This window comes from Dipteris shenzhenensis, chromosome 17 (assembly GCF_047967505.1).
Source record: "Dipteris shenzhenensis isolate YYH24624 ecotype China chromosome 17, Dip_SZ_1.0, whole genome shotgun sequence".
Classification (NCBI taxonomy): Eukaryota; Viridiplantae; Streptophyta; class Polypodiopsida; order Gleicheniales; family Dipteridaceae; genus Dipteris; species Dipteris shenzhenensis.
This window is the reverse complement of record NC_141612.1, coordinates 29,910,792-29,924,145: the sequence shown is the minus strand read 5'-3', so window position 1 is coordinate 29,924,145 and position 13,354 is coordinate 29,910,792. Positions and strand designations below refer to the sequence as shown.

The following is a 13,354-nucleotide window of genomic DNA, read 5'->3' as shown; positions in this document are numbered from 1 at the left end:
GGAAAGTGTCGTTCAGATCTTGCTGCATCACCTAGGTTCCACAAAATTTTCATATTACATAAAAATCCTCTATTACAGATTCAGATGTTATATTCTAGCACGATTTCTTTCCCTACCCGGGGGCCGGTACCGGACATCGAAGTGCAACCAACTGTTGAGTGACTGCATTCAGTGTAGTACTAACTTTGCAGCAGCCTGCAATTTTTAGGTGTGAACACTGGGAAGCTCTGAAGCACGATCTTCTACGTCTTTTAAACCTCTCACGTAAATGGTCGCGTATGGCTTGCGACATATGTCTTGACGATGGCGCCATCTGCAAAAACGACAAATGTTCACTTTTGGACTTCAAAAGTGAGACCCGCGAATGCTGCTGTGGATACAACCTGCACCAGCTCAGGACAAGAAACACATCAGGCTTATTCCTTCTACGTGTTTGAGAATCCAGATTATATAGCGAATCCAAGATGAAAGCTTCATTATTCGTGCGTGAACGGTTGCTTTCCAGAGATTGATGATGCATGAAGCTATTTTAAGACGAGGGAAACTTGCAGCCGTGGATATCGATCCATTATACTTCATGGCGAGGTCAGTGTTTGCCATTGCCGGCAAGATCTACTTTCAAATGTTGGCATGTTGGCTGTTCTCATTCACGTTGTCTTCAAAGCTTACTTTCAAAATTTGTTCGAAAAAACGCTTCATGCCGACTTGAGCGTGTGCTTCCTGCCCTATTACTATTTTGAGTACATAGGCATACGTGTACATATTTATGTGGTGAAAGTAAATTTGCATTTTCTTTCTTTATGTGAATATGGATATTCTCTTTATATAAACTTTCGCCTCTATAGAGAACATAATATTTATGTGCATAAAAGTAGATGCATATTTTAGAAATTTGTTATTGGTACATGGTTCAATATTATATGATTTTATTTTGTAAACCATGGATTTCAACCAATTATGATGGCATTTTAAAATGCATTTTGTACTCTAGGTCAATGATTATAGCACTTGTTTGAATGACTCCTTGTAGAAAATTGGCAAGCTAGATAAGTACATCATGATTCTATTAAATACTTAAATTAAAGTTATAAAGAGGGAAGGTATCCTATAGGGGGAAGAAAATCTAAGGAACTCACTCTTAGTTCTTTATAACCCACATGCATCATTACTACAATGTATAGCAAGTTCGACGCTGACCTTTTTCCTTTTTAACTTTAAAATAAAAAAGTAGCAAACTTTTTAGACAAATGATGCGCATTAACATGAGCTTTACATATAGCATTCATTCAGCATTAAACTATTGTCAAGTGTCAAAAGATGAACTAAAATACCCATTCAATGACGTCAAAAAAGCAAAAACGCTTTGACGATATAGGGGTTAATCGTTAAACTACGAAATGTTAACTTAGGGGCATACTTATAACTCAATTGAATTATAACGGTCACTTGGAGATATTAACATAATATACTTGTAACTTGTCCACCTACACCAGTCATCCATCTTTAGCCATGGCCATCTCGTTAATTGACACTTTTGATACTACTTGATGTGGCACTCTTAAGCTTTTAACATAATATACTTCTCATCCATCAACAATATCCATCCATCGTCAACTTGATTGAAGATCATTCTTACTATGGTCTTGTATTCATCTCCCCTTAGCACTTTGTTTAGATGGGACACTCTAAAAAATGAAGATTTAAAGAGAATGTAGACAAAACTAGATGTTTGTATCCATGAGATCACAACCCTATAAAGATCCTCATTCCATATCTATGTAGTTCTCCCCTGCCTAATGCCGTCATTGATAAAATCTTCCAAATGTTTGATAATGTATTGTGTAGACAATAGTGAGCAAAAGGTCACCTCCTATTGCTTGGGGGGTTCACTATGTATAAACCCTCTATATCACGTGCGTTCAAGGCCTATTTCTAAAATCCCTTATCTATAAAATTTTCATTAATAAAATGTACCCCTTTTCTATACAAATCTATAAATTTTTTCCAAAACTATTTTAAATAGTCCCTTATGTATATTTATTTCTGTAAATTTTAGAAATAAAAAATATCCTTCTGTTGAACTCACGTGATAGGGTTACATATGATGAGTGACCCCCCCGAGTCCTATTGTGTCTTTTTTATACCTTTGTTACAACTTTGGTCTCTTGTTGTTGTTTCCATCAAAGGACATACTCATCTTTCTTTGCTTTTCCCTTAAATCCTTATAATCATACAAACTCTTCCTCCCTAGTTCTTGGACCATCTTTATCATCCCAAGATTGTCGCATGCAAGTAATATAAAATATCAACTCTTGCACTAGCCATGCATCCTCACACCATCCTACTTGCTAGTGTTTCCTTCTGTCTTATGTATCTCTTCAATACCATCAGAACTATTTCTAGAAAAAGCATCCATTAATTATGCATAGTTTCTATGTAAGCCACCTCATCAGCCATAAGGTCCATGATTAAATTAACATCATGGAGAGTTCCAATCTCACACACAAACCTAAAAGTAATGTGTATTTGTTTGTATTGGTAGGTTGGCTTCGTGGGCTCGATGAGGTCCATGCAGAATATATTCATAAGTGGGAGGGAGGGAGGGAGGGAGGGAGGGAGGGAGGAAGGGAGGGGGGGGAGAGAGAGAGAGAGAGAGAGAGACACACACACACACACACACACACAGAGCTCGAACGAATTATTAGCACCGTGGTAGAAACACCCACTATGCTGATAGAGCCTAGTACTATTGTGTTGGATAATTTTCATTTTCATATGAAGGAGGGAAGGAAGGACGGTAGATTACTTTGGCCAGGCAGAAGTGGGCACTTTCCTTGCTAGGAGCCACGTGCAAATCCACTGAGAATGATGAAATTGGGGTGGGGGGAGAGAGAGACAGACAGACAGATAAACAGACAGACAGATAGACGGACATACATTACATGCATACATGCATATATATTATTTATATATATATATATATAGATAGATAGATAGATAGAGATATATATATATATATATATAGAGAGAGAGAGAGAGAGACGCGGGGGGGGAAGTATTCATTTTCAAGCGATCAGCTTCGTGGTTGAAATAAGAGTCACTTTGCTAGTTGCAACCACTATGGTACTTTTGTTTGCTACTATTATGCTGGTTAATTTTTAGTTGCATATAATGAAATTGGGAGTGGGGGGAGCGAGAGAGGGAGGGAGGGGTGGAGAGAAAGAGGAAGAGAAGGCAATATACTTTTGCAAGCGACTAACATAGTGCTCGAAACGGAGACCACTGTGGCTAGTTCTAGCCACTGTGAGTGTCTCATTAGGGATATATGCACCCTAACTTAAGCAATATAAAACTTTTGAAACTATTCTTTTAATTTGTTACCTTGCTAAAATATTCACATGAAGCAAGGCTCACCATCATCATCCATTCTTTTAATTTTGTTGCCCTTTAAAATCTTCACATGAAGTAAGCCAATTAGGTCATCGCACAATTGGACATAGCAACATGTATGTTTACTCAAATAGTAAGCTATATAGCAGGTTTACTGGGCACACGCAATGTGCTACAAACTCATACAATGTAGTAATGGCACATAGTGCATAATATAACACATTCAGTGTGATACATTGAATTTTGTATGTGTGCGGTGCATCACATTAATTGTCATAGTGGTCTAAAGTTTGAATTCTAGCATAAGAAAAGAAACACCAACATAACCACAATGGCCAATTGCTTGTGTTGCACATCCGCTATTGGAGAGAGAGAGAGAGAGAGAGAGAGAGAGAGAGAGAGAGAGAGAGAGAGAGAGGTAGAAAGGCTATGTATTATTTATATTAGAGTCAACATATTTTTACAAGGTAGCTTTTGTCAAAGTCCACCTTTCATGAGGGATATATATAAAAATCTATAAAAACATCCGAAGTTCAATTCCTATATGTACTGAGGGCAATAGTAGCTCAGAAGAACTAGGCTCGAATTTCCTTCTCATCTTTTTTCACATTTGCTAGAGCTATCCCTAGAACTCATTTGGCTACTTGTGCAAAGAAACTGGCATGTGCGACATTCTTTTCTTTTGAAATGTCAGTTTTCAGACCATGAGGAGCTTGAGAAAATCCCACTTCTAGAGCCACCACCAATTTGCATTCGTGGGAAGGGGTGCAATTCATGTAGGGGGTGGCAATTTGTGTCTAAGGGGAGGGGCAGATAAAAAGCCCTTATGCTCTTAGATCATGAACAAAATAGTAGGTCTCGGGGTAGTGGAGAAATGGACAATTGGATAGGTAGATACAAAGAGAAAAATATAATGAGAGGGCACAAAAGTAGAAATAAGAGATGAACTTATTCCCAAGAGTTGTCTGCAATGGTTGGTAAACGCACCCACTAAAATCGTTGGAGAATGCTCTTATAGAGATAAATCAAAGGCGCAAGAATGTGATAAGAAAATATTAAAAATTGCATGGGGTTATGATTTCAAGGTATACAAGCAATTCTACTTTTGTCTGCATTCCTTTTGCATCGTCATTTTTTAGGTTACTAATATGTATCCACCATTAAAGAAGTGCTAATTGGCTTTGCCCTTCAGTTGCAAGGTGGTTGCATGGTAATCAATTCAAGTGGGAAAATTGACAACACGTGTGATTGTGAGGTCATGAAAACTTTGACGTGATAGAAGAGAAAATGCCAAAATTACAAATCTCATTGTAAGCAAGATGAATTACATTGGAGCCATACGAGAAATTATTTACATCAAGTGAGAGTCATCTTTGATGTCAAATGGTCCAAGATTATGTATAAAGATGCTCCAGCTGTATTGTAAGCAAGATGAATTACATTGTAAGCACGTTGAATTACATTGAAACCATACGAGAAATTATTTACGTAAAGTGAGAGTTATCTTTGATGTCAAACGGTTCAAGATTATGTATAGAGATGCTCCAACTACATTGAGGAAGGCTCTCGGAAGGGTTCAAATGAATTTTTTCCTATTGACTGAATGAGATTTCGGGATGATCTTACAAAAACATTCATTCCACTTTAGCATCATGAGCAAGAAAATAGATACTTTTTTTTATTATTATCGATTCCATTACATAACTAAGCAATAAATTTTGATTAATTCAAGGGAGAGCTCTATTTTTTAGGCTTGTTAGAAGTTCTAGGGAGTTCTTACAAATTTTGGCTTTTGGACATGGTAGGAAGTGAGTGGACATATTATGGAGATGCTTGATATAGTACTTGCAATTTTTTTGAAAGAAGTTATAGTAGGGAATTCTTACAAATTTTGGCTTTTGGACATGGAGGAAGCGAGTGGGCATATCATGACATGGCTTGATATCGTACTTGCTAAATTTGGCTTTTAAATGTGGCATGAAGAAAGTGGGCATCATGGAGATGGCTTGATGTGTGTTAAGAGGGGTCACTCTCTGACAACTTCAAGTATGTTGAGAGGGAGTGGGCATACCATGGAGATGACTAGATGTAGTACTGGCAAAATTTGTGTTCTAGAGGTGGAGTGAAGCGAGTGGGCTTAATGGAGATGGCTTGATACGTGTTGAGAGGGGTCACTTTGTGATGGCTTGATGTATGGTACGGGGTCACCAAAGTGAGAAGGGGGGGGGGCGGGGTGTGTGTGGGGGGGGGGGGGCAAGCGAAAGCTATGAAGGATTGTCAAAAAGTCGGTGGCCAAAAATTTGGAAGTTCAAAACAATGAGGGAGATGATGAGCCGACCGTATGTACGTTACCCAATCAAGAAATGCCACGAGAGGGGGAAATGAAAACTTTGAAAGGAAGAGAAAGGCGGTGGCCTACAAAAATCATAGAGACGGGGACCTTTAAATGAACGTACTAAGAAAGGGCAAAAAGTTATACTAAGTCGACGATATATAAAATGTTTATTATTAAAATGTGTGTACACAGACGAGGGCTATATAAAGAAGAAGAGCTTCTTATCAACTTCAATATCATCTTCAAAAACAATCTCTTTGTTTTTTGTCAACCTTCGAGCTCTCTCTGCAGCTTTCATGGCGTTCCTTGCCATCTTCTTCTTCCTTCTTCTCCTTCTTCTCCTCCTCCTCTTCCTCCTCTCGTCCCCCCCTTCCTTCTCTGCTCAATTCCGTCTCCTCCTCCTCCGCCTCCCCTCCCTCCCCCCCGGCCGCATGGGCCTGCCCTTCTTCGGCGAAACCTTCTCCTTCCTTCACTCCTGGCACCACCCCTCCAACCCCGACTCCTGGTACGACCTCCACCTCTCTCTATTCGGCCCCTCCTTCAAAACCTCCCTCTTGGGCTCCCCCACCATCGTCTTGCTCGGCCCCCTCGCCAACAAGTTCGTCCTCTCCAATGAGAATAAGCTTTTCGAGAGCAGCTGGCCTCGGTCGTTGCGGGAACTCGAAGGGAGAAACGCCGTCAGCATGGTGCAAGGTGACGCGCACTCCAGGCTCAGGAGAGCCGTCAATACCTTCCTCAACACCAAAGCGCTCAGAAAGTTCACATTCCGCATCGAGGAGATCGTGGTGAGAGAGTTGACCCAAGGCTGGAATGCAACTCCCGACGGGATAACTTACGTCTTCCCCGCCTTGCAAAAGTTGGCCTTCCAGTTGAACGCTGAGCTCTTCATGGGTCTCAAGCCGGGGTCTGAGCTCGAACTCCTCCAGCGGCACTACGAGCACTTCACAGCAGGCCTCGAGTCGCAGCCGCTAGATTTACCATGGACAGTATTTGGAAAAGCAAAAAAAGCGAGGAAGGTGCTGTTAGAGTACATGTTCGAGAAAATCACTACGCGCAGGAACGAACTTGCGGAAGCTACAACAGAATGTGAAGCTAGAGATCTGCTAGATCTTCTGGTGATGTCGAAAGATGAGGAGACCGGCAGCCTCTACACGGTGGAAGAGATCGGAGACAACATGTTGCTCATGGTCCATGCAGGTCAGGACACGACGGCGTCTGCCCTGGCGGTTATTTTGAAACATCTCTCTGGATCATCGAGCGTGCTAACTCAGCTCAAAGCAGGTACTGGCGTTGAATTTCCTCTGCTTTGTTGCTAGTGCTCCTACAATATGTTTTGTTGTTGCAAATTGATACATGTTTGCACACAGAGAGAGTGTGGATTACTATCAATCTTATACTGCTTTCTCTTGCAGAATGTAGGGCTCTGGCGGCTTCACAAGGTCCCGGCAATCGGATCAGTCGGGAGCAGCTCAAGAACATCGACCTTCTCCGGAACGTGATAAGCGAAGGTTTGAGGATGTGTCCGCCAGTCTCTGGCCTCTTCAAGCGCGCAAAATTCGACGTGGTCTACGACGGATTCACGATTCCTAAGGGCTGGACGGTACTGACCATCGACCCAAAAGTCTCAGCGTGAATGTAAATACATGAATCGTCGAGCGCTCTCCCCGTTGCTATGGAATAATGTATGTGGGCTGTGTTATGCAGGTGCATTTGCCTCTACGCTACACACATCTCAAGCCGGAATATTTTTCTGATCCCCAAACCTTCGACCCTTCTCGGTTCGAGAAGACGAGAGCTGCAAGCTACGCCTACATTCCATTCGGCCAAGGGGCAAGAATCTGCCCCGGAATGGAGTTTGCGAAGGTGACGATGGAACTGTTCCTCTACCATCTACTCATCAGATACGACTGGCAAGTGTTGGATCCCAATGAAAAAATCCTTGTGCGGACTTTTTCACCGTATCCTGAAAGGGGTCTGCCCGTCACTCTAACATTTTCGACGTCATTGTCCTAGGAGACACCGTGTTTAACAGTCTTAGCACTGGAGGACACCCTGCGGGTTGAATACTACGCAGCAGCTCACATTGTTGAGCTTCACAAGCTCGTCATGCGGCCTCGTGTTGATTACCTTCAAGAAAGGGGTCATCCATAATCTAGTCAACTACGATTTACCAAACCCATCTCCTCGTAAACCTAATAGCTTGATGGATCACTTCATCTTTTTCTTTAACAAGCAGCCATGAGATTGTTGAGCGGTGGCCCGTCTCCAACCGATATACTACAATTTGCATAACAAATCTTATCTGTGTGAAATGTATTCACGATCTTGAGAAATCCTTATGATATGAAATTATGCTTACAAGTTGAGAGGTGTGTGAAATGTATTCACGATCTTGAGAAATCCTTATGATATGAAATGCTTACAAGTTGATAGGCGATCCCGCAGCAGCTAGTGTGAGGAATTAAGTGAGGTTACATTGACACTCACGTTTATGATATAGTTAACACAAACGATTGCACATTTATAAATACATTTGTAAATATGTTATAGACCAGTGGCAAAGCCACGAGCTCTTGATAACAGAAAGCTTCATAAACCATAGTACATAAAAGGATTAATAGAAGTCAAGGTTCAAAGAATTACAACATACTCCTACAACTCTGTCCTCTCATATTCCTTCCACATCTTCCCAAGTATGATATCCTTATCTTATTTCACATTCACAACAAGACAAAGCAACTATAGACGCGCTTGGTAGATGCACAAAATAGAGGGCGTGTCTATAGGTCCAGCTAGAATAGCGAAAATATGGGTGCACGCATCTAATAGCGCATCTATTTGTGTCTATTAGCGCGTCTATTAGCGCGTCTGCATTGTGAATTAGACGCGGATTTAGACGCAAAACAGAGAATACAAAAAGTGAGATTTTGGTGCACGTTAATAAATGTACATCATTGCTTTCCAAACATTGCCCATGATTACCAAAGCACATAATTTTAATAAAAATATCAATGCTTTTTTTGTGCTACTCATGTGCTCATCCAAATCATCATCACCAATGGTAGGCTCGTCCTCACGGGTAATGGCCTCAATATCTGTATTTCCTATCTCATAATCATCCTTCTCTCTCGTGTCACAGTCACCATCACCTCCATGGCCATGATCATCCTCCATACGCTCCATATTAGTAAATGTACTATACATCACTTTGACACGTGGCGTAATAGGTATGAAATGCCACCACCTATTATTATCCACCATTGGTTGATAGACATTAACCAAATTCAAACACAAATACAATCATGTTATTTTCCTTGCATCGAAGGTATCAAATATTTAAAAGTGAGTATTTTTATATGTGTGTACAATACATGTTCACATTGCTGCGGTAGTACTAGTGTGTCCTTCTTACTTTGCCAAAACTTTGTGGAGTCAATAGTTACAAAGCCACTTGCATGGCGTTTGATTGTTGCATTAGGACCTCTTTCCACCACTTCCTTAAACCACTCTACATCTAAAACATATACAAAGAAGCATCGAAAGTCAAGCTTAACCATATCTTGGATTATGCCATAATAATCATCCATGGCTCCATTGGCTCCCTCAAAGCTAGCAATGACACCGCAATCTTGTGTGTTTCTCTTATCATCAATCCGTTGTGTTCGAAAATGCTTGCCCTCACACCATATAGCATTGAACATAATACACTACACCAAGAAAAAATCAATTAAATAAGCAATCTAAATTGTTGAAAGCTCCTAACTTATGCATAACATTCTATATACCGACCTTGCTCATGCATCCCCTAACATACTCCCATTCTTTCATTGTGATATGCATCCCCTCGTCTCTCTCTGCTCTCTCCATTTTGTCAAGTAGCCAATCCACATGAATACACTTTGAAAGTGCTCTTAGATGCTGAGGGTATGGCACACGAGATCCGTGGTGTGTACGAAAGAGGGCCCTAATTTTTCCTTATCTTCTTGCCTTTGCATCCTCGTATCTTGTCACCCATCTTTTCATCACATCACTATTAAGCATGCAATAAAGGTTGATATTATTAAGCAACTTCGTGTCTATTACTTTGATGTGTCCTTTTCCTTGAGGCACAATAGAGGTCATCCTTAGGTCTTCATCATCTCTCCATAGTCGTGGGAGAGAGCTATCCACATCAACAAGAAACTCAGAAATATATACAAGTGACTCTTGTGCCAACCAACCCTCGGCCATGCTACCTTCGTGTCTTGTATTTTGCTCGGGGGGGTCACTCATCATATGTAACCCTATCACATGAGTTCAACAGAACGATATTTTTTATTTCTAAAATTTACAGAAATAAATATACATAAGGGACTATTTAAAATAGTTTTGGAAAAAATTTACAGATTTGTATAGAAAAGGGGTATATTTTATTAATGAAAAATTTACAGATAAGGGATTTTAGAAATAGGACTTGAACGCACGTGGTATAGAGGGTTTATACATAGTGACCCCCCTGAGGTATTTTGTCTCATGAAACCCTTCAAGGTCTTCATGAAGTGCTCCAGGAAGAAGAACCATCGTGCATGTACAGACCCGCAGATAGCAATCTCATCCACCAAATGCACTATGAGATGTAGTTGGCTTGTGAGAATAGAACGTGGAAATGTCTCCACTAAACAAACCACCTCCACTGACATAACTCGAGCATTCTCAAGCGTGGTGGGATCTATTTCCTTTGAGCTGACATACCTAGAAAGGAAAAACTATGCAATCTTAGCAATATGAACACCTTGCATCGTGTAAAGTACCTCACAAGCTCGCCCATCTTATAAATACAATATTCACATTTGTATCCTGTAAAGTACCTTACAAGCTCGCCCATCTTGTAAATACAATCTTCACGTACTTCGATGCAGTGTGAGAAATGCTAGTAGGTAGTATGAACTGAACATACGAGGAATGGTTGATTAGTTGCTTCTAATTCACTCACAAATTTGAAAGAAATGATTTTATGCACATAAAAAACTTACTTGGAGCATCTTGTGCCAATTGTGAGATTTCAAGCCATATAATTGCTCTACACCTCTTTTCTTGCTCTTTGTGAAGGCCCCCTTCAAATACCTCATGCATCCAATGCGAGTATGAACTGTAGTGATAGCTCGCTTCACCGCCACCATCTCTAGCTTTGATAACCTCCACGGTGCACAAGGTAAAAAGACACGCCCATTTGGCCTCTCTTGTGGCCCAGCTTCATGCATCCTCCCTATGGTGAGTAGATCCTCCCTTATGCCTGTGGAATCTTGTGTCCTATTCAAATGTTTCCAAATGGTAGATGCCACATTCTTGAAGATATGCATGGGATCAAGCAGGTGATTGATCTTGAGGTGGGACCAATATGGTAAATGATAAAAAATGGAGTATCTAAATAAAAGCTGGTGTTAGTGGGTAATCTTTATTTCTAGCCAATATAGCACACAATAGTTACAAACCCTTACCGGCTCATGCCAAGTGGTGGAGGAGTCATGGATCCGTCCCAAATTCTCATCCAATCTCCCGCAGTGAGGGACTATGAGGGGACTTCATTCCAAGGGGTGACATATCTAGGATGATCAAGTGGGAGAAATCGATGGTGATTCTCATAGATGACCTTATTCAATGTGTCTACCCATGAGGCAACTAGCGAAGGACCACAAACAGGACATGCATGGTAACCCGATGTAGTGAGACCTGAACAATAGACACAATTAAGAGTTCAAGGTGGGTTTAGGGTACCACATCGATTGCCTACTCATAATTAAAAGTGCAATGCTTACCTGAACGCTCCCCAGAGCTTGGGAAGTCATGCATCGTCCACATCAAGACTACTTTGCAGTTGAAGTCTCGTGACGAGGGAGGCCTACTCATATCATGCACCTCGATACCTCTCCAAAGTATCTCTAGCTCGTCAATCAAAGGCTCCAAATAAACATCAGGATTTTTAACTTTATGTTTTCCTAGAATTAGAAGGGATAACATAACATGTTCTTTCTTAATCGCCATAGAGGGTGGAAGATTATGATTCACCAATATCACTGGCCATACAATATAAGAGGTGCTTTTGAGACCAAATGGGTTCACACCATCCATACCCAATCCAAGTCTCAAGCTCCTAGGTTCTTACTTGAAGCTTGGCCATGTGTCTTCAATATGCTTCCACGCAGGAGTGTCTGTGGGAGTTCTCCACTTGCCATCGGTTGATCAATGGGAGGAATGCCATGACATGAGCTCTGCAATGGATTTGCACTTGAACATATGTTGGATGCAAGGGATTATGGAAAAATGTCATAGAACCTTACGAGGCACATCCAAAGTTTTGAGATCTGCTCTATATCTTGCCTTTCCACAAGTAGGACACTCTCTTGCATCCTTATGTTATCCACGAAATAGAATGCAATCGTTTGACGCATGCATGGATGTCCTTGTAATCTAATCCTCCAAGAGAGGTCACATGTTGCCTTGCCATATCTCTTGAGGTCGGTAATTTATTCTCCCTTTAAAGCATTTTACATAATAGCTTGCACGTGAAGACCGTTAATGAGAAAAAGCATTCGAGTAATTGACCCACTAGCATAATTCACCATGTTTGCAAAATAGACTTTAAAGCTTACTTGAGTAATGCATTCAAACTTGCATTGCTCCATCCATAGATGGTCTGCAAGTTTAGTAACTCAAGGGAGGCACGTAGGATGGAGAATGTGCACCCCTCAAACAGTGGAGTTGATGCTGTGGTAAAAAGATTGTCTTGCTCCATGCTACACTACAAGGCACAGGCCCTTTTCCGACAGAAATACCGACCTTTTTTACACTAAAAAGTTTTTTTTTGACGGCGCAAAAACGTCGCTATTAGCGTCGAAAGAGGGGAAAAGAGAAGGAAAAAAAAGAGGGGAAAAGCATATGAGCATATGAGCATATGCTCATGAGTAAGCATAAGCATATGAGCATAAGCATAGGCAAATGCATATGCTCATAAAAAGAATATAAGAGAGGATAAAAGAGAGGAAATAAGAGAGGGGAAAAGAAGAGAAGGAAGAGAAAGGAAGATGAGAAAAGAGAAGGAAAAAAGAGGGGAAAAGCATATGAGCATATGAGCATATGCTCATGCATAATCATAAGCATATGAGCATAAGCATAGGCAAATGCATATGCTTATAAAAAGAAGAGAAAAGAGGATGAAAGAGAGGAAATAAGAGAAGGGAAAAGAAGAGAAGGAAGAGGAAGGAAGAGGGGGAAAAAGAAGAAAAGAGAGGGAAAAAGAGAAAGCATATGCATATGCTTATGCATGAGCATATGAGCATATGCTCATGCATAAGCGTAGGCAAATGCATATGCTTATGAAAAGAGGGAGAAAAGATGATGAAAGAGAGGAAATAAGAGAGGGAAAAAGAAGATAAGGAAGAGGGAAAAAGAGAAGAAAAAAAAAAAGGGGAAAAGCATATGAGCATATGAGCATATGCTCATGCATAAGCATAGGCAAATGCATATGCTTATGAAAAGAAGAGAAAAGAGGATGAAAGAGAGGAAATAAGAGAGGGGAAAAGAAGAGGAGGAAGAGGAAGGAAGAGGGGAAAAGAGAATGAAAAAAGAGAGGGGAAAAGAAGAAAAGAGAGG

The 13,354-nt window shown here is 40.8% G+C and overlaps 1 protein-coding gene across 1 annotated transcript; it reads left to right on the top strand.

Annotated features, from left to right (window-relative positions):
- The first annotated feature begins 5,981 nt into the window (after nt 1-5,981).
- Nucleotides 5,982-7,989, top strand: LOC147891965 (cytochrome P450 716B1-like). Its single transcript, XM_087388974.1, has 3 exons — nt 5,982-7,006; nt 7,138-7,325; nt 7,430-7,989. The coding sequence occupies exons 1-3, from the start codon at nt 6,022-6,024 to the stop codon at nt 7,736-7,738; spliced, it is 1,482 nt and encodes a 493-aa protein (XP_087245100.1). The 5' UTR covers nt 5,982-6,021; the 3' UTR covers nt 7,739-7,989.
- Nucleotides 7,990-13,354: the final 5,365 nt, after the last annotated feature.